The sequence below is a fragment of the Xyrauchen texanus genome, chromosome 6 (assembly GCF_025860055.1).
Source record: "Xyrauchen texanus isolate HMW12.3.18 chromosome 6, RBS_HiC_50CHRs, whole genome shotgun sequence".
Taxonomy (NCBI): Eukaryota; Metazoa; Chordata; class Actinopteri; order Cypriniformes; family Catostomidae; genus Xyrauchen; species Xyrauchen texanus.
The window spans coordinates 15431386-15458037 of NC_068281.1; the positions used below are offsets into that span (position 1 = coordinate 15431386).

At 38.4% G+C, this 26652-nt stretch overlaps 1 protein-coding gene across 1 annotated transcript; it reads left to right on the top strand.

The window, feature by feature from the left end:
* Positions 1-8443: 8443 nt before the first annotated feature.
* Positions 8444-14347, top strand: slitrk3b (SLIT and NTRK-like family, member 3b). Its single transcript, XM_052127972.1, has 2 exons — positions 8444-8744; positions 11134-14347. Exon 2 carries the CDS (start codon positions 11158-11160, stop codon positions 13795-13797), a length of 2640 nt encoding a protein of 879 aa, XP_051983932.1. The 5' UTR covers positions 8444-8744; positions 11134-11157; the 3' UTR covers positions 13798-14347.
* Positions 14348-26652: the final 12305 nt, after the last annotated feature.

Here is a 26652-nt window from a genome sequence, read left to right on the forward strand (position 1 = left end):
TATTCAGATATACCAGTCCTTTCTCCAGCATATTCTCTATTATTTGCACATTTGAATCTGTTCTTCCTCCTCCCCAAAGAATACTGTTAGCATTGAAGTCCCAATATAACACTATTACTATCCTGCCCTTCTCTTTGTTCAAGTTTCTCAATATCTATTTTCTGACATGGAATCTAAAAAGTAACTATCACTAGTACCCCTTCTTTACACTACACTTCCACAACAATATATTTTAATTAATCCCCTATACCCAATACTCTATACTGCATACCCTGCCTAATAAACGTTGCACATCCACCTCCTCCACCTTCCCTATCTCTCCTAATGGACATATAATCATGTACTACACAATCTAAATAAATCTAGGAGAATAAATCTTGGTTTCAACCATATTTCTTGATCACAAGAATGTCACAAGATAACAAGAAATGGGTGCTTGGCATATTTACAATAAACTGCTTAAATTCCTGCCCATTAGCAACAGGCTCCGAGCATTCCATTGCCACCATCCAAAGTATCAATCAATACATGTTTCCTATTCAGACTGAGTAGCAAGATCTTCCCTCACATTTTTCCATGTCAGTCCTTTTATTTCCTGATGGCATTCTGCTGCTATTATAATTAGCTTTATTTTCTCTGATTTTGACTTTACCTCTGCTGTACCATTTATTACTCCTGCAATAAAGGTCACAAGTTTTAATTGATCAATCATCATCATGACTTAATTTCCAATCCTCCTGCTGTTTCCTCCTGTTCCACATTTTAATTCTGGCCTCCTTTTATCTCGACCACTTCTGCATTTGAAATCCTCTCTACTGCATGCTTCATTATTTCACAGCCTCTGAATGCCACACTGTGAGCTCCCCCACAACTACAGCAACGTCGCTGTACCTCCTTCCCGCAATTCCCATACTCATGTTCACCCCCACATTTAGCACATCTTGTTTTTTCCCTACAACTTGATGCTACATGCCCAAACCTCTGACAATTATAGCATCTTAGAGGTTTTGGAATATATGCCCACACATTATATCTCATGTATCCTATTGACACCCTCTCTGGGAGGTCCTCTTCAAACTCTAATCACTGTTGCTCCCCTCAATTCACTTTTTATTTAATAAATTCGTAACTCCAGAGAAACCCCAGTAAGCATCCCTCTACTTCTTTGGACTTCTCTTACAATGTTCTGGCAACCAGCAACTTTAAACTATTTATTTTATTTTCAGGGCTTTCTCCGTTTTAATTTTATTTGAACAGCAAACTTCCAAATTCCCATCCCTCAACACTCTCGCAGACTTTATCTCACCTTGTTGATTTTTTGGATTGATGTGAGTTTGATTGGGCTTATTGTCTTAATTCCACCCAACTCTTTTAATCTCACTATCACTTTAAATCTTTCTCTGGCATATCTCCTTTGCTCTTCATTCTTGTTAAATCTCTGTGGATTGCCCATCACCAGGCGTGGTAGTAACGGATTACTTGTAACTGTGTTAGGTTATCAGGATACAAAAATAGTTATCTGTAATCCATTACAGTTACATTAAACCCCTTCATAATCAGATTACAGTTACATAAACAAAAATTGTGATTACTGTCTGGATTACAAGTTTTCATTTCTGAAAAAAGAAATAGTGAATTTTCTTGACATAAAGTGATAAAGACAGTTTGTTTAGAGTGAGAGATGACAGGAGCACCTGCTACTGTTGCATGCGCAAATAACACCTGTCTCACATCAGCATTCTGCTCTCAAGGCAAACAGCTACTTCATCGCGATGGCCTCGGAAGAACATGCATTATTTTCTTGGAAATTTCAACATTATTCTCTCTTTAAAAGAGAAAAGTGAAGCAATATTAAAGTTCAGTGGAATTTATGCTTTTCAGCTGTGAAGATTCTCTCATTATCCAAGGACCTGACAATTTGAAGGTAATAAGAGCCACTCTGAAATCACATTAGCTAGGTTAGCTAAAATTAGTTAATATAATATATTGTTGAGGGCCTGGGTAGCTCAGCGAGTAAAGACACTGACTACCACGTGGAGTCGTGAGTTCAAATCCAGGGTGTGCTGAATGAATCTAGCCAGGTCTCCTAAGCGATCAAATTGGCCCGGTTGCTAGAGAGGGCAGAGTCACATGAGGTAACCTCCTTGTTGTCGCTATAATGTGGCTCTTGCTCTTGGTGGGGCACTTGGTGAATTGTGGATGGATGCTGAGGAGAATAGCATGAAGCCTCCAAACGCGTTATGTCTCCACGGTAGCGCGCTCAACAAGCCACCTGATAAGATGCATGGATTGACGGTTTCAGACGCGGAGGCAACTCAGAATGAGGCGAGTCACTACACCACCACGAGGATCTAGAGCGCATTGGGAATTGGGCATTCAAAATTGGGGAGAAAAAAATGAGTAAAATATTAAAATGTGTTAAAATTAGTTAGCCAAAGAAATCCGTGGCCCTCATCATTTGGCGGGAGCTGGAATTGCTGCTAATACTGACACGATGTGTGCATTATTGCTGGTATTGCATAGAAATCCCCTGGATTGCATGGTTGCAAATACGAACTGTAGTATATTCAACAACAATCCAAAAATCAATTGAAAATATACCCCTGGAAAACCTGCTATGACTTTCTCTCCTTTTTCACCTCTCATGATTTTGCAACCCTGATCATTATTAACAAATCCAAATTGTACACATAACAAATTAATTGAAAATGTGTTTTAAGTTTTTAGGAAAGAAAGTTCAGTGAAGAATTTATCTGATTTTGATAAATTATTGTTAAGAACAGTTAAAATGTATGGGTGAGAGAGATATTCTTGCAAATGTAACGTGCAACATGTCTAGTAATTAATTGAAAAGACACACTAAAAGTTTAAATATGTTTTGGTCTATTCTTTAAAACAAGATTTAGTTTTCTTTTTGGAATCAAAACTTTTTTCGCCTTTAAAATCCTCCTTAAACAGAAACTCAAACCTAGAACTTCCATAAACTGTTAGCTAGTGATGTTTATCTTTAGATCATGAGCAAGCAGAGAAGAGACACTCTCCAGCAATAATAATGATTGAGTGTGATATTCTAATATCCTAATTTGTAAATTAAATATAGCCTATGTATATACACACGGATGTTACAATTACAAAGATGGATGAATGGATGGATGGATGGATGGATGTCAGACATACACAGACAGACAGACAGACAGACAGACAGACAGACAGACAGATAGAAGATAGATAGCTGAGGAGTTGTTTCCTAGGTTACTGTCGTTAAGCTGGATAACTTTGAAGCCCTTCTCTCAGAGATTGAGTGGAATTATACTTTTTTTTACATGATTTGCAACACAAACTATACAAGGACAGCACTGCCACGACAAATGAGTGGAGAGAGATTGAGTTTTTAAAAGTGAAAGAGGCTGTGACAAGTTCAATAAAACAAAGAAGTGGCGGTCCACGGAGATGGATTATTGGCTTTAATGTGGTGGGAACAGTAGCCTACGTTAAACACTATGACATGAAACAAGTTCGGCTTCTTCCAAAGTATAAACCAGGCTTAATACTGACTAATGTCATGAATACTAATATACATACAACGTACAATTTGTACAATTTTTTTTTTTATATATCAGATAGCCTACATACAAACATACAGTATTTATTTTATAGTAATTCAAAGGGTACAGTTTATTTTAAAAGATTCTTTCAAATCTTCTGTTCAGAGACATGCGACTTATTTGAATTGGCTTCAATGAATCTTTGCTGACAGACTTTTATTACTGAGAACATTAAGTCTACTAATATGACAGCATCTTGCAGCACAGCTCAAGTGTTCTTTTGAACCTCGTTCCTTGCCATTTAATTACCTACCGATATCCTGTGAAGAGAGGCTGATGAATGCATCCATGACAACCACAAGTGGAGCGTTATACTGGTGAGCTAATCAATGTTGTGAGGGTTACTTTTGAAATGTATTCCATTACAGATTACAGAACACATGCTATCAAATGTAATTTATAATGTATTCTGTTAGATTACTCTAGGTCAGTAACGTATTCTAAATACTTTGGATTACTTCTTCATCACTGGTAGATTTTTTTCACTTGTTTTGACTATAAAAACTCTGCCAGTAGCCTACAGTAAGACAAAATACACATGTTATAAATACATTCTCTGAAAAACCTAAATATCTTATGCAGTGTTGTTTCTAAAACAAGATGAATCGATTGATGTTGTTTTAAGGATTTTTAGATATTTTTACAGGAAAGCAATACAGATTTATTTTTTCTTAAGAATACGATTTTTGCCCTAATATCAAAGGTCTTACTAGAAAAAAAGATATTATTGTCCAAAGTGAATTTTGTTGATAAAAAAAATATGATCGTGCCTGATAACGTGTATGTAAAATGGCTAGGAATTGCATTTTAGCTTAGCATAAAGCTGACAATTTACACAAGGTTTATTTCTATTTCTTCTGCTCCAGACTTACTTCAAACTTACTTCCCTGTCTGCTTGTATGTAACACATCATAAGAAAGTGTTTCACCGCTGTTCAAATGCACTTTGGATCACATCATTGATAAGTATAGGCCTACATTTTTCCATCTGATAGGACTAAATATTAAATGAAACAAATGAAAGTCATCTCTTCAGTAATCAAAACAATTTTTGAATGTAAATGTATTCTAATTTTAAATATGTAATCCCACTACATGTATTCCGTTACTCCACAATCAAATAAGCATTCATTATGCCCCCCCCATTGGCTCCGTAATCCATCCCTGGTTTGCACATGCATCTAATGTGATGTTTTCAATTAGTTCTAGAGTCTGCTGGGGGTGAGAATATGAGAAGTGGAGTTTGGTTATTTCTTAGAACAGGTAATCTGGGTTTCGTAATTAATTCTGCTTATTGTTTCTGTATTTTACCATTTAAAAGATTTCTGAGTGGAGATAATCATATTCATTGGATCCCCTTGTGTTGGTATTACATGCCCATAAACACATTTTCATTGTTCAATGTAATGTGTGGCTGCAGCTCTATCCGTCAGTAGGGGGAGCCCTCGTCATGGCATATTTTCTGCATCATGTACTTTGTGCCTACATTGATGTAATTTTTAGGATTTCAAGTATGGTGATTCACATAAGAGGTGATATCCATCTGAGCACGCCTCCTGTTATATGAAATGCTCTATCCAGTATTTTGAGTTTGGGCCTGTGAGCTAGAATCTTTTTTTTTAACCAGGCCTTTTTGACAGGAAATCACTGAGGTTAGAATAGAGATAAGCACCAACACATAAACAAAAAAGACACTAGAAATTATTTTTGCAAGAAATTCTTAATGTTAATGACGATAACAGCATTTCCTTGAGAATTTCCCAACGACACTAAATAGGTTTGATTCAGAAAAACAGTAATAGTTGTGCAACAAACCTCTTAATAATCCTGAATGGTTTAATTGAAAGGTTTAAGACATTGCAAATGCTGTTTTACCACCCTCACTGATTTTAAACTAAAGTTAAATGTGCATCATTCTTTAAGAAATGCTCTGGATTCAATACAAGTTAAGCTCAACTAACAGCATTTGTGGGATAATGTTGATTACCAAAATATATTTTGATTCATCCCTCCTTTTCTTTGAAAAAATAAAAAATGTGAGTTACAGTGAGGCACTTACAATGCAGTAAATGGGGTAAACATTATAATACTCACTTATAGTTGCAAAAAGTATACAATGGATGTGAATGGGGCCAATAAACGCTAAAATGCATATGTTCCATATGTATAGCCACAAGATGTAAACAGTATGTGAGCATGATTTTAGGGAGATAAAATTACCTTATCTGTGCAAAAATATCCAATATTACAACTTCGTTGTTCTGACAACGAAACCCTGTAATCCCAGATAAGGTTAGATAGCAATTTTGTCACACTAATATCTTGTGAACACGTATAATGTTTACATCTTGTGGCTATAGTTTTATACAATGTGTATTTTAATGTTAATGAACTGGCACCAATCAGTTAAGTACCTTACTTTGACCGTTTTTTTTTTTTATAAACGAGGGGTGGGTCGAAATCATTTTTTGTGATTATCAACAATATGCCACAAATGCTGTTGACTGAGTTGAACTTGCATTGAACCCGGCATATTCCTTAAAAATATGAGAAAATGCAGTGGTGATCTGTCAGTAATCACGACCAGCCATTAAAATGAACTGTGAAATCTATACTTTAATAATCTATGTTTTAGCACCTTTTTGTACAGACCTGTAAATGGGTTCTAAAATAGCACCATTCATTCACTGCACTTAATCCACACAGGAGTATACATGGGGACTCCAAAGGAAAGGTTCCCATGGCAACTGATTTATATCCTAATTAAAATGGGAGGGTAGTTTAATTAGCTTAACATTGGTTATTGCTCAAGGCCGACCGTCCTTGGTGGAGGTCCATTTGCGTGAGGCATGTGCCAGAGGTGCACCAAGTAGTAAAAGCACCTGTGGATCCAGATACCCCCCTCCTCCCAAGCACTTCAGTGTCAGCTATGCCCTTCGTTGTCTGATTCCTACAGCTGGGTAATCAATGACCATCTTAACGCTAAATGAGCCTCAAATGGTCAGACCACCAGATTATATCTTGCGATTTCTTTATTTTTTTCTGGAAAAATGACACCTCTATTTGTGATTCCCGGTTGTTACAAATTAAGACATTTGCTTAAGTCAGTGTGGTTTTTTTCTGAGGGGGATTTATAATTGACTGAGAGTGCTTGAAGTGATTTGTTAATTATTTAGAGGTGCTGGAAATCATGTAAATCCCATATACAATCGTTTCTCAAATAAAGCTAATCTTTTGTAATAATATTAATTACATACAATTACTTGCCTAAATTGATCTTGGTGTGAAAAGTGTGCATGCTGTTATTAAGAACAGAGAGATTTAATTGTTTCTTTGATGACATTTGAACAATCCTTCAGGTCAGAATCTGGCACTCGTTTTCAGAGATGGTTGGGTTTCTGGACCCCATTACTATCCTGCTAATCATCATGCCCTCTTCCACCTCACCATGTGATGGCTGCAGAAATAAAATCTCATACATCAAGACTAACTAATATACCTTTAATAGCATATAGCAAGGCAGTGTAAAAGTCTCTCATAATTTCAACCCCACAATACCCTGAAGGTGTGTTTACATTTTCCCTTCAAAGGACCATTTCTCTGGTAAATACTCTTGCACCAATTTGATGGAGAAACACTGCTTTAATCACCTTTAACAGGATTTAGAAGAGAAGCTGCTGTCACAAGCTAATTCACTGGAACATTTTCAGATCTAGCACTGATCTGTGTGACGGCATTAAAGATTTTTTGTTCTTGAGATCTTCAGGAAAATGCTTTAATGCTCAAAGGCACATAGAGCTACTGAGAGTATTAACTAGCTTTAGCTAAGATTCTCTGTTACCTGTGGGAAATTTACAATGAAGGAAAACTAAAGTCGATTTGTCTGTGTGTGTATTTCTCTGGATTTATGTGAGAAATTTTGTGGTTTGGGGTTTATTCTGACAGTAGCCTATATGATATTGCATGCTTTCCCAGGTGAAAAAGACGTACAATTAAGTGTATTAAAAATGTACTTAAATATGTTTTAAGTACAATACAAATATAATGTAATGCATTTTTAATACACTTAATTGTACGTCTTTTTCACCTGGGTTAGTTGTAATGCAAACTGAGGCTTGGAGAATATTCCACTATAAACAATGATAATCTGATAAAACGTCTTATTTATTTATGTACATCACTGTCAAATGACAAATTCATTGGAGCAATTAACTGGTGATTTATAGGAGAATTAGTTGGTTGTATGATAAATCAACACATGTGAGCATCAAGTCAGCATTGTTCATTCTCACTTCCAAAATAAGCAACATGCACAAATATGAAACGCCACATCATTTTGCAATAGCAAATGGGACTATGTTTCCATGGTAACCAAAAGAAGGTTTCATTAAATTGTTAGGGCCCTAATAACAAAAGGAATGATTAACAAGTCACCCAAGAAGTCTTATCGCTCAAGGAACATTTGTAGTATTATTTGTTATGTGGGCGTGTTTGGTTAATTGAAAAAAAAAAAAAAAAAGTAATTAGACTGTCGCCTGAGTTAAGAAAAAATGGTAGAAAATCTACAAACCTCAACTAGCCTACTTTATTTATTTAAATCGCCGAATAATTGTAGAAATGTGTCGACGAGAGCGAGCGTAACACATTAAAAAACTCCAATAAAGCCCCTCTGCTGCTTTGATATTATTCTCATCATCTCGCGCATATTTGGAGCGGGTTCGCGCGCGCGCGGTCGGTGCAATGCATTTGACTTGGAAACAGAAAGAAGTCCGAGGTAGCGTCATCCTGTATTTGTTTGTGATGGCAACTTGCTTGCACACTTGTACCGGTTTAGTTTCTTTAACTGTCACACCGAAGGTAGTCGAAGACATTGCTCATCATAAGTCCCCACACTGGTGCTGAACTGCAGCTTTCGCTGTCTTGACTGTTGAGCGCTCGTCAGGGGAGCAGACCTGCATCCTAAAGCAAACCTTTCTAAGACATTGCAGTCTTGTCACGTCTTCGGCTCTCCCATTTGCCTCAACCACGAGAGCGGAGGGGAGGAGAAGAAGAAGTGGCTCAACGGTGGTGACATGGCCAGAGCTAGCATCATTTAAAGTGGTCCATCTTCTGCTCTTTTAATTCCACTGCAGCAACCTGAGTGAGTAGTGCACATTTCTGCTCTGTTAATGCCGCTGATATGGATCCGGGCGCGGGTGGTGGTAAACCCAGACAAAGGGGAATGCTAATAGATTGCATTTTTAGCGCAGTGGATTTGAGGGTGTATTTATAAATAAATGATGCCTGTCACAGTTATAGTACAATATAGTGACAAGAATCGCTAAGCTAATGAAAATGAATTGTAACGGGCATCCATAAGTTCAGTTTTTTCATTCAGTGCTTGAATGGTTTCCTTATGTGTCTGTATTGCATACCACTCAGTGCTCAGATCTTTAGATCTCTTCTGTTGAGAAAGCGATGTGATGATTTAGGTTGAATTTTAGTTAACTTTGAATATAATCTGTAATCAATGTCTTATAATTACATGAGCATTTTGCTTCTGATTTCATCTTTTGTTTTCCTCTTTTTAAAGACAACATGAAAATTCTCTTAACCTAGAAATTTTGCTTGCCTACATGGCTTAGGTCCTGTACATTATTTCAATGACCTATGCACATATACCCCATTACCAATCAATAGAACCTTGGTCTTATTAACATTATATTCCTAAGTGCCCTGCTGTGCACATTAGCTAATAAGTGCTCCTGGAGGAGGGGAGAAAGAAATATTTTCCATGGAGGTCAAATTGATATTCCATAGTCATTAGCTGATTTAGAAACTAAAGTGAAACCTCCAGAGAAGCATGATGCCTTTAAATGGATTAGGTCACCAACATATTACATCTTCACTCTCAAAATCACTATGCTGAATGAAGTAGGCTATGTCAGAAACCGAAGGCAGCTGCCTTGATGCCCCGACAGTCAATGACTTAACAGGCAGTGTTTTTATGAAGGCACCTTTTAAAGACACTGGTTTCAGTCTGTCTTCCAAGGCCCCAAAACATCACGTCTAATTATCTAAAAAGTGAATATTTAATGACTACAATGCATGTTTAATAAAACTTCACATGAAATTAATGATTTCTTCTTACTAATACGGTACTTCTTTCAACTGCTCCATAAGACACAATTTTTAATCTTACAACCACCCGTCAAACCACACATGTATTGTAGGTAGTGAAGGATACATCTTTGCGGCCTTCAAAAATCAATCAGATGGAGGCATTTAGTGTACAAGTTGTCATGCAAACATTCGATTCAGCAATGCCTTTTTACCTCTGTATATGGCCTGACAAGGCAGCAGTTTTTCAGGTTTCGGACATAGCCAGTATAAAAAAAGGAATGTTCCAGGCACAATATAAGTTAAGCTTACTCGACAGCAATTGTGACACAGTGTTGATTACCACAAAAATAATTTTGACTCGTCCCTCATAAAAAAAAAAGAAGAAGAATCTAAAATCATTTATAGCAAGGCACTTACAATGAAAGTGAATGGGGCCAGTCCATAAATGTTAAAATATAATTTCAAAAGTATGGCCACAAGAAGTAAACATTCTGCATGTTAATATGATTTTAGTTGGTTAAAATCAGGGATTTACCAGCATTAAGACGTTTAGAAGGTAACAGGGTTTACCGGTGTTATGTCATCATGACAATGAAGTTGTAATATTGGATATAACTTCACACAGATAAGGTTAGTAAGTGAATGTATCACATATTGTATAATTTTTAAATTGTACTATATTTATTAATTTAAGTATATACTACTATATTTTTGAAACAATGTGTATATTATGGACTGGCCCTATTCACTTTGTAGTTAGTACAAAGCCTGTAAGTGCCTTACTGTAATCACAGTGTTTGCTTTTTGTTCTTTTTCTTTTTTTTAAAGAGTAACTAAAGAGGAATTATTTTTTTTCATTATACAATAAATGTTGTCGATTGAGCTTAACTAGTATTGAACTCAGAACATTCCTTCAAACTCTGGTGCATTTACCTGACATTGTTAAGTGAAGCCTTGAAGGGGTAATTCACCCAAAAATGTTGTCCTCATTCACTCCAAAATTCTGTCCTCATTTACTAACCCTCATGTCACAACCCCATTTTTTTATTTTGTTGAACACGAAAGGAGATCCTAGGCCCTACGTTAGCATGAGTCACTATTAACTTACATTGCATATTTTTTATACAATGAAAGTGAAGGGTGACTGAGGCTGTCTTTCTGGAACATGAGGGTAAGTAAAAGATGACTGAATTTTAATTTTGATGTGAATTATCCTTTTGATTCTACCTATCATTTGCAGAAAATAATTGCAGTCAAAGAAACCAAATAAAAAGCATTCTGCTCTTTCTTACAGTATAGATAGATGAGAATCTACCCTATACTTACGTCATTGCTCGATTGCTTTGTCAAAGGTCAAGATCATTTGGATTAAACAGTATTCATCATCCTCTCTATATTCAGTCACTAAAACTGTTGTATTTTTTCAGTGCAGTGAAGGAGCTCTTGAGGGTATGCACTTGCCTGCTTTTGGTGAAAGCATGTTGTGGGTTACACTACTAAGCACAATTGCACTTGGATGGACGACTCCTATCCCTCTACTTGATGACTCAGAGGAAATAGATGAGCCTTGCTTTGAGCCCTGCTACTGCGAGGTGAAGGAAGGCCTGTTTCACGTTCATTGTGACAGCAAAGGATTTACAAACATTAGTCAAGTCTCACAGACATGGCTTAGACCATTCAAGCTCTACCTGCAGAAAAACACTTTACGGAAGCTCTACTTCAACAGTTTTCTGCACTTGAACAATGCGATTGCCATTAATCTGGGCAATAATGCCTTGCAGGACATCCACGTCGGGGCTTTCAATGGTTTGGGCTCCCTGAAAAGATTGTACCTTCATGAAAACAAACTGGAAGTGTTTCGGAATGACACATTTCTTGGATTGGAGAGTTTAGAGTACCTTCAGGCTGACTATAACGTTATCAAGAGAATAGACAGCGGGGCATTCCGAAATCTCCACAAACTCAGAGTGCTCATCCTCAATGATAATTTAATACCTGTTCTGCCGGCTTTTCTTTTCAGATCTGTCTCTCTGACGCACCTGGACTTGAGAGGCAACAGACTAAAAATGTTGGCTTATAAAGGTATTTTGGAATATATTGGTCGCAGTCTTATGGAGATCCAACTGGAGGAGAACCCTTGGAACTGCATCTGTGATATCATCCAGCTCCAGGCCTGGTTGGAGCGGATTCCATACACTGCAGTTGTTGGAGAGATCACATGTGAGTACCCCTTCCACCTCCATGGAAAGGATCTTAGAGAGATCAAACGCAGTGAGCTCTGTCCCACATTGAGTGAAGCAGAGATTGAGTCAATTCTAGGCATCCCTCACATGCCGGTCTACACAGGGAGGGTGAGGCCTACTAAGCCATCATCAATGGTCTCCCCCAATCAAAACACTATTTCCTCTGTTGAACAAAGACCTGCAAAGCCAACAAAAAGACCAAGGCCCTCAAAGACACCACCAACACCACGTAGTGTGTTCCCTAATCAGCCGCCCATTGCTGGATATCAGACAAGGCCACCTATACCAATCATTTGCCCCATTGGATGTACCTGTAATCTACATATCAATGACCTTGGTTTGACAGTCAACTGTAAGGAAAATGGATTTAGGAACATTTCTGAATTGATGCCTCGACCCTTGAATGCTAAGAAACTTTACTTAAGTGGAAATCTCATTCAGAGAATTTATAAGTATGATTTTTGGAATTTTTCCAGTCTCGATTTATTGCACTTGGGTAACAATCAGATATTTTACGTCCAAGAGGGAGCTTTTGTTAATCTACCTAATTTAAGAAGCCTTTATCTGAATGGTAATAACATTGAGAGCTTAACTCTTGATATGTTTCACGGGTTGCAGAACCTCAGGTACTTGTATTTTGAATACAATGAAATAAGAGAAATCCAGCCAGCTGCCTTCAGTTTAATGCCATCCCTGCAGCTAGTCTTTCTTAACAACAACCTCCTGCGTACGCTGCCTGTGGGAACATTTGCTGGAACCTCGCTAACACGCCTGAACCTGCGCAACAACTACTTCCATTTCCTCCCAGTCAGCGGGGTTCTAGAACATCTGCATGCTGTCGTTCAGATCGACCTGAATCAGAACCCCTGGGACTGCTCCTGTGACATCATCCCTCTGAAAGATTGGCTGGAGACACTGAGCTTAGTAGTCATAGTTGGAGAGGTGGTGTGTAAGACGCCAGTGCTGGTCGCAGGAAAAGACTTGCGCTCTCTGAATGCTGAGGTCATTTGCCCTGAGCTTCGACAGTCCTCGCTCTCTCCTGCTGAACTAGATAGTGGGCTTATCACAACGTATCCCGGGGTGGGGTCGCACTCACCGAAAGGTGCCATACCTCTCTCCGTCCTCATTCTCAGCTTGCTGGTTCTGTTTGTGTCTGCCTTCTTTGCTGCTGCAGCTCTTTGTGCATATGCTATAAAAAAGCGTGAAAAGCTACCCTTTAGGAAGCAAGGGGAAGTGGGTCTGGCAGGCATTCAGATGGAATGTGGAATATTTACTGAACATCCACCCACCTTACCCGAAACTCCTACTTCCAATCACGTGTATGATAGTATTGGTGCTCCTTCTTCGCACATGTGCAGTAACCATGTTTATAATAGTGGACAGGAATCAGGGCTGAAGCATTCGTACTCAGAGACAAAAGAGGGTGGATCACACTACAGAACACTTGTGGAGAAAGAAAAGGAGTGGACCATGGCAATCTCTAATTCCCCCATTAACACTATTGTCGGTGTTGGAGCACCTTGTAGTGACATTGCTGACTTTTGTGAAAATGGAATACTCTGCCCAACTGTCATTGATAGCCAAGGTCCCACCCCCAAGGTGGGATTAGTGGACAGTCTTTTTGGCACAACTTCCCAGTTTAGCAACCTGCCAGACAGGCAAACACACCCTCCCTCAGAATACCCACATGCAAAACAGGATGCCAGACCAAAGCAAATGATCACAACCACTACAGGGACAAGGACAGGATGTTCTAATCAAACCCAAAGTGATTACCCTGAGCTGAGGGCTAGACTCAAAACAAAGATGGATTACATTGATATGCTGGAGAGGTCATATCAATTCTAAGACATGTCAGACATAAAAGACTGCACATCCAAAATGAAAATGGTAAGATGGAAAAAGAATTAATGCGATGTAAAATGTACGGTTTACCCTCAAGTTGCTCTGGAGGAAATCCCTCGTTCCAATTTTTAAGTGCCTTCATAAGAGCAGCCAGCAAAGTTGTAAATTAGTATTTTTGTATCACAGTTTTATTTATATAAAATACATAGATTTACATTGGAAGGGAAAGGATCAACTGCTGTTTTGAGACATTGCAATGTTGGTAAACATAAGGAGCAAAGTTATAAGTATGAATGCAGGACTTGTGGTCTTGACTCTTAACTTGTTTGCATTGAAAACATCTGAGATATTTTTATTTAACTGAAAATTGTCCTTCAGCAATAGAGATACTGCAGTTATTGTATAACTGTTAAGTGCTTTGTTGAATCTGTGTTTTCAAACTGAGTAGATTGTCTTTATTGGGACTTATTGAATGGATTTATTGACCAAGGTTAGGTCAAATCATGAAAAAGCTTGATAACAATCGATCATGTCCTTACATGATGGATCTTATAAAAGCAAGGACAGATATGTGCATATATTTATTCTTAGATTTCAGTGTTGAAATTATTATTGTAAGACATCATGTTAAAACAGTGTATAATGATTATGCCTCTGGTTTAGCCTTCCTTGAAAAAAATATCCATGAATTAAATAAAGGGGGCTAAACTAAACAAAGTCTAAACATTCTGCAAAATGTACCATTTTGAGTAGTAACATAAGCTACAGGCATACAGATTTTGGCCTCTGCATAGCGCACGCACACACAGCACTGTATCCGTGTGCTTACAGTACACTTCAAAAGAGATTCAAAAGAACACAGTGTTTGTGTCCCCCCATTAACACTATAACAGGCACATAACTGGCACTAAACAGAGTGGAATTTGTCATAAATGGCATGTTATTGACAAATCAGTTTGTGAGAGAATCTCTCAAGTCACAGACCTGAGGGAGAGGAAGCAGAGAATGTGTACAGCATTTTTCTACTGTCCCCTGCAGTCTCCACTCCAGTCCCCTGAGTGTCCATGGGAGGGCATCAGTTAGATACACCTATTCACCATGCACAAGCTGGCTTAACCTAGTTACGCAGCATTGCATAAGGGAGAAAAATACTGTTTTGGCATTATAAAAGCTTTGAATAAAGCCAAACCTGGAAAGAGATGAAACTGAATATTTATGAGTATTGAAGTCCTGTCATCCTGCATTTTGACAGTTTTACATTTTGTTTTCCCTCATCTTATAATCATGCTTCATAATTTGTCTTACATTCTCCTCTTCTTGCTTGAAATGCAATAGCAAGCCTTTTTTTAAATCCACTTTTATCTATTTAAACACATGCATTCCCACATCTACTTTACCATTTGTGTTTGTGCATTTTTTCAGCTTTTTGTCTCCCCAATTTGGTATGCCCTATTCCCAAAGGTCCTCGTGGTGGCATTGTGACTCACCTCAATTTGGGTGGCGGAGGACAAATCTCAGTTGCCTCCACGTCTAAGATCTGTGCATCTTATCATGTGGCTTGTTGAGCGTGTTACCACGGAGACCTAGCGTGTGTGGAGGCTCACACTATGCTCCACGGCATCCATGCACAACTCACCATGTGCACCACAGAAAGCGAGAACCACATTATAGCAACCACGAGGAGGTTAACTCAACGTAACTCTACCCACCCTAGCAACCGGGCTAATTGGTTGCTTAATAGGTCTGAATGGAGTCACTCCCTGGATTCGAACTTGCAACTTCAGGTGTGGTAGTCAGCGTCTTTACTTGCCCCCCATTATTCCAGCTTTTTAGTAATTCCGTAAACATTAAAGTAATGAAATGCCTAAAGTATGAAAGTGTGTGCTGAGCATAAAGAATTATAATTTTATCTGGTCACAAAGCGGCTTTGCTATTGGTCCAGCTGTACTTGAAATTGGCCAGTCGACGATTTGAAAGTCCAGGGACATGAGTGTGTGAAAGGAGGATAATGTCAGAGCCCGGATTGGCTCTTATCGCACTGCTCCTGTTTATTTTTGCTAATGTTGTACTTGGCAGATTCCATCCCTCACAGGCCATCCATCATTTACACAGTTGGACGTTTATAATGGTATTTCTGCCTGTGGCATCCAAACCTGCCTGTCAAAGAGAGCAGTTTTCTAACCACCTTTCCTCAGTGATAATTCACCAAGCTTTTGTCCAAAGAGTGAGGAGAGATAATCCTCTCAATGGCACTCCAGTAACCCTCATTATATGCCACTGCTGCCCAATCCCACAGACTGCCTGGCCAACTGATCTTGTATGCAGAGAATGTGATCACGGGGGCAGTCAGTTGCTCTGCTATATAGTTTGCCTCGCCAAGACAAAGTGGCGTTTAACCATGAGAGCATGATGAGAGGAAAACGGGCAAATGTGAAATGATATCTTGTGTTTAATGGTTGATGGAATCTAACTAACATGCAGTTACTTTATTTGATAGTATTGTATGTTTTTTATGGCAATGCTTTCAACATAAATTGCCATAATTATAAGGTTAATAATGACTTCTGAAAAATGCACTAAGAACATTAATTTAACAAAACACTGTTATTATGAATTCTGATCATGACGTATGGTGATGAACGTGACAATGTAATGCACAGCACCACAGATAAGGTGTTCCCCACACTTAAATGAGCCACAGAGTACCTGCGTAATGTTCAATGGAATACAGTTTGTCAGCAAACAGTGTGTACTGTTGCTCGCTGACATTTGCATTTTTACTGGAGACTGTGGCCTTTTCCTCTAGCTGTCACGCCTGTAATGTGTCTTCTCAGACATGCCGTCAGAACCCTTGCCCCTTGGGAAATGCAGGGACACCATGGTGCAGGCAGTTGTCATTTTACTTAGTTGAAATGCTGGACAGCTTTGACATGGTTCAAATGTTTTGCTGTTGTCAGTGCTGTTCTTTCTCAAAATGTATCCCCAAGCAGGAAAATCTCAAGAATTTTGCTCTATCTTTTGTACAGTAGATTGGTTTCTCCATGACAAGTGTTAGGAATGTTGTTACCAAAGGCCCTCCTAAGACTGATAATACCTTCCTATACAAACTGTTATTGCTGGGGTATTATGTTCAGTAATGTTTGCTGTGCTTTAACCTTTACCTATATTGAAGCTGCTTGTTTGAGAGAAAAGAGAAGGAATAAAAATGTGTTTGAAAAGGACAGGGAGGTAGGGATAGAGAGAGAAAGAAATGGAAATGTAATTTAGAAGATAAAAGAACACGAAATCTGACTAAGCCTATTGGGTATCTGAAATAAAATTCCACCCGTGAAGTTTAAAATGAGAAAGCCACAAAAAGACGCTAGATGTAAGATTATAATTTGTATTATTATTACTATACTTTACTATACTATACTATACTATACTATACTATACTATACTATACTATACTATACTATACTATCAGGAAGTCTCGCAGACTTGAGTGAAATTTAAGATGACATTTATTTGATGAATATAAAACAGAAAAGTAATGTCTCTCTTTGGCATAGGTGGCAAAGAGGGGGCGATCCGAAGAAGTTGTACTCAGAATCGTCATATCCTGCCAGAGATAGGAGGCAGGGGCAAGGAGCCTACCCCGTGCAGGACAGGACTCAACTGGTGGTGATGGGGTGGTGGAGGTTGCCGTGTTAGCACACTGAAACCGCAATGTGATAGATTGTGAGCAGACTTATAAAGCAATACATGTGCGTACATGTAAAGAGCTTACATGCGATTGTCTAGGAATTACCCAGCTAATGGTGCGATGATGTAAAGCTGCTAGTCTTCCCACTAGAACTACGCTGCTCTTACATAACAAATCAAATCAAATCACTTTATTGTCACACTGCCATGTACACAAGTGCAACAGTAGGTGAAATTCTTGTGTGCAGTTCCGAGCAACATAGCAGTCATGACAGTGATGAGACATATACCAATTTACAATAAACAACAGATTTACATATCATATGTACACATACTTACACAACACAATATATAATATACAATGTACAGTAAACAATACACACAATATAGAGTGCACATACAATAAAAATAAAAAATATGAGTATATAAAAAAATATATATACAGTAGTTATATTGTGGAGAATATATTTGACAGTCCAGTGTGAGATAATAAGATTAATAAAGTGCAGTGCTGATTATTGATCATGAGAGATCAAGTGTTCATAAGTCTGATTACTGTCATGTAATCGGCTGGTGCGGGTCCTGATGCTGTGATACCGCCTGCCTGATGTTAGCAGTGAGAGCAGCAAATGGCTCGGGTGGCTGGAGTCTCTGATGATCCTCCGAGCTTTTTTCACACACCGCCTGGTATATATGTCCTGGAGGGTGGGAAGCTCACCTCCGATGATGTGTCTGGCAGTTCGCACCACCCTTTGCAGGTCTTTGCGGTTGTGGGCGGTGCTATTGCCGTACCAGGCGGTGATGCAGCCAGTCAGGATGCTCTCTACAGTGCTGGTGTAGAACCGTGTGAAGATGTGGTGGTTCATTCCAAACTTCCTCAGCCATCTCAGGAAGAAGATGCGCCGGTGAGCCTTCTTCACAATGGCCTCAGTGTGGACGGACCATGTGAGTTCCTCAGTAATGTGGACACAGAGGAACTTGAAACTGCTGACTCTCTCCACTACAAGCTCCTTGGTCTTACTAACATTGAGGGAGAGGTTGTGCTCCTGACACCAGCGTGTCAGAGTGTGCACATCCTCTCTATAGGCTGTTTCATCATTGTCAGTGATCAGACCTACCACCGTCATATCGTCAGCAAACTTAATGATGGCATTGGAGCTATGTGTTGCCACACAGTCATGTGGTATTGGGAATACAGGAGTGGGCTGAGAACACAGCCCTGCGGGGCTCCAGTGTTGAGGGTCAGTGATGAGGAGATGAGGAGATGAGGAGCTGCCCATTCTAACCACCTGACGTCTGACTGACAGGAAGTCCAGGATCCAGCTGCACAGCAAGCTTTTTAAGCCCAGAGCCTGGAGTGTCTCATCAAGCTTGGAGGGCACTATGGTGTTGAATGCTGAGCTGTAGTCTACAAACAGTATTCTCACATATGTGTTCCTTTTTTCCAGGTGGGAGAGAGCAGTGTGTATTGTAGATGCAATGGCATCATCGGTGGAGCGGTTGTTGAGTAGGCAAACTGCAGTGGGTCCAGAGACGTGGGCAGCACACAGCAGATGTGATCTCTGATTAGCCTCTCAAAGCATTTGCTGATGATGGGGGTCAGAGCAACAGGACGCCAGTCATTTAGGCAAGTGATTTTGGCTTGCTTCGGTACAGGCACAATGGTTGATGTTTTGAAGCATGTGAGGACTACAGACAGGGAGAGGGACAGGTTGAAAATGTCTGTTAAAAACACCAGCCAGATGGTTTGCGCACGCTCTCATGACGCGGCCCAGAATGCCGCCTGGACCCGCGGCTTTACACGTATATACTATATAGTATATACTATACTACATAAAAATGAAGTAGGGTATTCACTAAGGGGCCAACCCCATGAAACTACATTTTACAGGAGTGCATTTTTATTATTTTACTTAGTGTGACTGTAATATTAATATCATACATTTTACAAATGTATTCCAAATATAGTGTAACAAATTACCAAATATGGTGGCAAATTATAGTTTGATTTCAGCTGGGTAACTACATCAAGACAACAGAGTTGGTCCCTTTTTTAATTAAACAGCTGAATCTTCTACATTGGAAGGGACAAAACATGTATTGTCACTCCAGAATCATACTATTTGACAAAGAAAAAGAAAAATGTTCACAACAAAGAACAAGAACAACAATTCTAAATAATATTCATACAAAACCTGCATTTAAAAAATATGTGGATTTGGGCCCTTATTGAATTCACTGATTAATATATTTGTTGATTTCAAGTAACATCAAGTCCTGATTTCCCCATTCCTGTCACACTCTGTTGTTATTCTCTTATCGATCCCTGCATTGTCAGATCAGCTCACAAACCCTGACTGAATGATAGATATTTGTTCCAAGTACAGGAAATGCTAAGGAAATATTGCCTCACGTATGAACTGTTATGATCTCTAAATGTTGCTGGTGAAGGATCAGGCTTCTGTTTTGTATGCTGTACAGGTTCAATATCTTTGTTCGAAGCAGCTCTGACAGCATGCTAAGAGCTTTGTCTTAGGAAAAGAGAGGAGGATGCTGTCAAACCAAATCTTTTGTTTTACCTCCCTACTTTTCTTTCATTTGGAATTAAACTTACGGTATTACAACGAATAATTGCAACAATGAGAAAAGTTTAGTTTTATTGTCTGAAGAGTGACTTTGATGCCCAGTTTTCTTTTATTGCACAGAGTAGTCATGTACCTTGTGATATGTTTATTCGCTGTCCATGGTGCTGAATTCCATTTGTACAAAGGGGCATTTTCTGCACCGGTCTGTGCTGTGGTGTGCAGCTTTTGCAGTGTGCTATATCCTGCTGTGGGAGCTGTTTTTGTGCATTTGAGGATAAATCTAGAATCTAGTACACTGTGATGCAGCCATCAGCACTGTCTCTTAAGTCCACCATCTACTGTAGTTCTTGGACATTTATGGGAGATCTGTCAGTGTAATTGTGTTTTTGTCTTGGCTGAAAGGGCATTGATCTGACCCATAGCATATAAGGTGTTGCAGCAGTCACTGTTTACGCTCAGTAATTCAATATTTCCTTTAAGAAGTCCTGGTCATTGTGCAAGGGTCAGAAAAAAAGAAAAGAAAACAAAGAAAATGATATGTGTTTGTTTATCTGAATGGCCTGACTTTTTAATTTAAAAATGTGAAAGTTCAAAATGCTTTTTTTTCTGTGATATCTGCCAAAGGGTTTATATTGGATATAGCTCTATTAAAAAAAGAAACTTCTTAGAACTTTAGACGGCTTTAGACAGACCCTTTTAAATGGGGCTTTATTTTTAATTAGGTTTATCCGGTATCCTCAATGGAGAATTTTGCTGATAATATTATTGGCAGCAGGATGTTTTCTTGGATATATTTCTCACCTGGCAAATTCAACAATATAAAGTGAGAAAGAGAATTCTTTTTTACTAGAGGCATTTATGCCTGTGTCAGATTGAGCTGCTTTGGTCAGGTGGGAACTAAATATGGAAAAAGAATGTCGAACAGAAAGAAAAAAGCAGAAATGCTCAAATGAATAACAGACAAAGAAAGCTCCTTATTTTTAAATCTTCTATCTACTCCTTTTATGTCCTATTTAATCACTCATGTTATTTGTGCCATTATAGTGTGTATGAAATGTTATTTCATAATGTAACACTAGGTTCCACATTAAGCTAATTACGAGAGATTCTTTTGAGACGGATAAGAGGGGAACAGTAGACATAGCCCAACATTTCCTTAATTATTGTTTTCCAGACTCGAACAGAAATAGTTTTGCAATCAAATATTGAATGATGAAAAGCGACATAAGGCATAATAAAAAATGCAATAATCATGGCGGGTTTTTAATTACACATTTGTGCCCTACCACCTTACAAGATGCAGAAGCAATGCCTGAGAATATGTCATTTCCATCTCTATTTTAGTCAGTCCCGAAGCAATCAAAATAAATGTGGGGATACACATCCACACACTGTATTTAGTTTTTTGTTCTCTCCATATTCTTTTGTTTAAATGAGAGTGCTGACCCCATTAGATAAAAAATAGAAGAGGGGACAGACTGCATTCATTTTGAGAAGAGTGATTAATTACAGATGTTATGGAGACAATGAAATATAGATCATACCTACTGGGACTCCAGCCGGGTTTACTCAGTGTCAGGCTCTTCTAATTTTGATCAGAGGGAGAGAAATTCATCGACGAGCAATTTGGCACAGGTTTCGGGATCATTAACATTCTCTTCAAAGGCTTGCGAAAAAGCATGCAGCTAACCAAAAATCCCACCCCAAAAGAGAGAAAGTGTGCTATGACTTATTGTGGCATGCTGTGATAGATTTATCGCAGAGTGTTGCAAATCATATTGCACTCGTGGCTTGTGTAAATGGTGTTCTAAAATGAACTCTCTAAACCAAATCCAAATGAACATTTGCTTCAGCCGACAGATGCAGAGAGCAAACGAAATGGAAACGAGAGGATGTGCAGAGGAAGAGCCGAGAGAAGACATACTTTGGATAGCTGAGATAAAGGGCAGATCATTAGTCAGGGCTCTTAATATAACTGCAAGAACAGGAGAGCATGGCACTGTCAACTTTTAGAGATTCGAGATCTATTTCCACTTAATGTGTACACATTTTACAACCGGCTGTAGAACTGTAATCTCAAGCTTTGTTAATGAAATATTAAGAAGCGTATGTATATTTACATGCCTTATACTGACAACATGGCTTGAGGCTGCCTTTTGTTGTCATTGTTTGAACAATTTTGCTCTCTTTTTAATTCCTCCTGAAAAAGCCATCACTGATTGGGAACCATATTTTGGAACCTCCTTTAAAACACTAATCATGATGCTAGAGGCAACATTTTGTAAAAATGTATCACAGTATTACAACAAATTATTAAAGGAATAGTTTACTCAAAAATAATAATTCTCTCATCATTTACTCATTCTTATGTAGTCTCAATCTCATATGACTTTCTTTCTTCTGCAGAACACAAAGCAATATTTTTGAAGAATATTATGATGTGTTTTTGTTTGAAATGCAAGGCAATGAGGTCCAAAGCATTCAAGCTCCAAAAAGCACATAAAAGCAAGCAACATAAAGGTAATCCATACGAATCGAGTGGTTAACTCCATGTCCTCTGAAGCAATACGATTAGTTTTGAGGTATGAAACAGACCAAAATTTAACTTTTTCACCATAAATCTTGACATCTGCATTCTCCTTGGCACAATCACAAGAGAAGATTTATTACACTTCCTCATGCTTGACACATGCGCAGAACACGTCTATGTGCATAGATTATCTTTATGCAGGGTTCCCACGTACCCTGGAAAACCTGGAAATTTGCAATGCATTTTTCCAGTCATGGAAAAGTCATGGAAAATTAGGAAAATACCTAAATATCCTGGAAAATGTGTATTTGTCCTTGAAATAACTGTGATATTATAGAACGGTTGACTGTGTTGCTAACTAGGCTTTTTCATTTTTCAAAAATTATAACAATTGAGTGACTCAGAACAGGAAACAAATGCACAACATTGTGTGGTTTTGTCACTGGTGGCTGCGCATTGTGGAACAACATCAATGGTTAACTGTCATGAACATATCCTTGTGACACTTTCTCTGCTTATCTGCTATCATTTCTGCTTTTAGAAGTATTGACATAGTACAAAATATGACTTTTTTTCATTCCAACATTGCTGTTGTGTTAACAACAAAACATTTTGAGCTGTAAACTCTAGACAATGATGATGGTCAGATCAAAGGACCACATTGGGTTTTTTTTCAGAGGAATTCACACCCTGAGTTGGTAGCGTGGTGATTCGGCCTTCACACCTTGGGATATGAATTCATTTTCAATAGTTCAACAATCAGAGTCTGCTTAAACAGTGGTTACCACATGCTGAAAGCATGGACAGAATCACGAAATCTAGTCATAAAAATGGCATTAGCTATGAAACACAGAATATCATGGAATATTACATATTTGGATGAAAATGAATGTTTGAATGCACAATTAATTAAATAAAAATTGAGATATGCCCATGTGTGATAGTGAAACTGCAAATGTTTGTGAATTAATTGAATAAATATAAAATCTGTAAGTGATGCGCCCTTCAAAATTAATGTGAGAAGCCGCTCATACATTGACAATACCTCATTATGATCCTCACACGCACTCGTGTTTATGTGAGATGACACAGAGCAGAGCACTCTGAAGTGTGCAGCACATACAGACTATGGATTAATTGAATTAAATCACAGCTTTTTGAGGATTAATAATCACACTGAGCCATGCAGCGATCTGTTTATCTATAGGTAAAAAATGCCAAAAATAAAAGCTTGATTTAAATGGATATCATCTATTCTAAATGGATGCATGTAGTTTTACATGTATTTTTGCTTATATATTACACTTTTTGGGCACATAAAATGTCCTGGAAATGTCCTGGAAAATTGAAAAGAGTGGGAACCTTTTTATGTCCTTTTTGGAGCTTGAAAGTTTTGGACCCCATTGACTTGCATTGTATGGGCAAACACATCAGAATCAGAATGAGCATTATTGTCAAGTGTTCTCATGTACACAAGGAATTTTTGGTGATAGGAGAAACAAGTGCACACAGAATATTACAGTGAGACACAAAAAAATAAAACAAGAAAGTGTATAAATAGACATACAAATAATAGGACAAATAACAGAATGACATTTGTTCATGTGCAAGTTGTAATGTATGTGCAAGGTAGGGTATGTACAGTTATTGAATTAAATATGTGAATTTACATAAGTACATGATATATGTATTTACATTATTTCTTTATGGGGGAGTCCTGAGGCAGTTTATTGTTCATGAGGAAAATAGCCTGAGGGTAAAAACTGTTCTTTTGCCTGGATGTCCTGGTGCTCAGTGCTCTGTTGCGCCAGCCAACATTCATCACAATGGAATCAATGTGGGTGTCCCACTTCAAGTCCTGAGAGATGGTAGATGGTGAGACCGACAGGTCTATAGTCATTAAGACCTGTGATTTTGCTTTTTTGGAGACCAGAATGATGGTGGAGCAGCAGGGAAATTTCCACTGCTCCAATGATCTATTGAATATCTGTGTGAAGTTGGGGGCCAGTTGGTCAGCGCAGACTTTCAGACAGGCAGGCAAAACACCATTTGGGCCTGAAGCTTTCCTACTCTTTTGTTTCCAAAAGAACTGGCACACATTCTACTCAAAGATCCTAAGTGCAGACTGAGTAGCAGGTTCCAGGAAGTGTTGGTGTGTGTGTGAAGTGAAGATCAGAGCGGGGGAGGGGTGTGAGACCGGTCTTTTCAAACCTGCAGTAAAACATATTCAGTTCATTGGCTTTTAGTTGACTCTCTACAGAGTGAGGGGGAGGTGTCTTGTACTTGGTAATACTTTTCAGGCCTTTCCACACAGATGCAGGATTGTTGGCTGCACAGGAACAATTTTTTTTGTTTGTTTTTTAGCTTTTCTGAGTAGCTTCTTTTAGCCAATCTGATTTCCTTAATCTGTGTGTTCCTGGACTGGTTGTACAATATTTTACCCCCACTTCTGTAAGTATCCTCTTTGGCATGACAAAGCTGTCTTAGTTTTCCTGTAAACCATGATTTATTGTTAGTGAATGATAAAAAATGTTCTAGTAGAGATGCACAAATTCTCACAGAAACTGATAAATGATGTCACAGTATCTGAGAGCTCATCCAGGTCTATGGCTGAAGCCTCAAAAACACTCCAATCAGTGCAGTCTAAGCAGGCTTGTAGTTCCATACCTAGTTCCATACATAATTACACATAATAATATCCTTCAAAAATCTTCCTTTGTGTTCTGTAGGAAAAAGAACGTCAAATGAGTTTGAGACAGTATAAAAGGTAAAAAAGTAAATGATGAGAGAATATTATTTTTTGGGTGAACTATCCCTTTAAATAGTGATAGACACCTGTTTAGCTATTTATCAGCTGTAGATGTGAACTGTGTTCTGATTAAACGTAACATACACGAACATGTGGACACTTCAAAACTATCTCCATGCTGGGCTTGTTTAAATGCACATTGTCAAATATAAAATGCAAGCCTGATATAAAATTAAGGTTTTGTATTAATCATGGTTTACTGGAAAACATTGCTGTTCAAACAACTCAGACAAGCCCAAGGTGAAATCTGATTTTTATTATTGGTTTAGAAACTAGAAGGCTATTGTTCTAGTAATTGCAAGATTTTCTGTCAGAATGCCACACATGCCAAATTCTGACCCAAACAACAAAACATTAAGCATACTCACTGTAAAAAAAATTTCAAGGATTACACAATCGTTTTTAAGTGAATTATATCCAACGACTATATATTCGAATGACAATAGTATACTGGAATTATGGATTAAAATATTAATTTTCTAAGCATCCAGTATAATGGTAGTGGATTTGGCCCTGTAATTTATTTTGCAAGTCTAGTTTAAATTCAAAGCACCACACAATCCAAGAGTACAGTGGAATGAGAAGGAATGGTAAAGAACTGCATTAGTACGTATGAATACATTTGATGATGCCTGCAGAATGCAGATGATGGTTTGACTGAATCAAGGGATGAGCTTGCATTATGACTTGGACTTCATAATGAGAATGAGCAGAATCTCCACTCATTAGTACCATAGTGAAAGGAAATTTGGTTCAGGGGCAAAAAATAAATAAAACATAAGTAAATAAAAATACTCCCTTAATACTCAAATAAAACCTTAATGATTTCATTAGTTGTAATGAATGGTTACTTCTATCCAGTCAGAGTTTAGAGTCAATTGCCTGCCCTCCGAGCAGGGCAGGCAATTGTTCACATCATCACTAGTCTTAATTCCAGAACGGTTTGTTTTTCAGAGTCAAATGTCTTCAGAGATTCTTCACCATTCTAAGGCTTGCTTCCAACCATCTCTTAATTCTGACTGCTAGAATAACACCCTCACAGTATCAATTATTCCAGTCTGTTTCCCAGTCTGACACTCGCCATTATCCTCTCCGATATCGTCGCTGTCATTGAAATTGAGCAGTGAGGAAGCATTTGTCTACCTGGGAATCTGCGCTAGTTCCTCCCTGATATGGAATGGATGCACAGATGTCACATTTCTATGACGGCTCGTCTTTTGCGCAACCCACATGTACTATAGCCATCTTCA

Bases quoted from the DNA above. Each gene is read 5' to 3' on its own strand.
- slitrk3b (XM_052127972.1), top strand. From the start codon at position 11,158: ATGCACTTGCCTGCTTTTGGTGAAAGCATGTTGTGGGTTACACTACTA.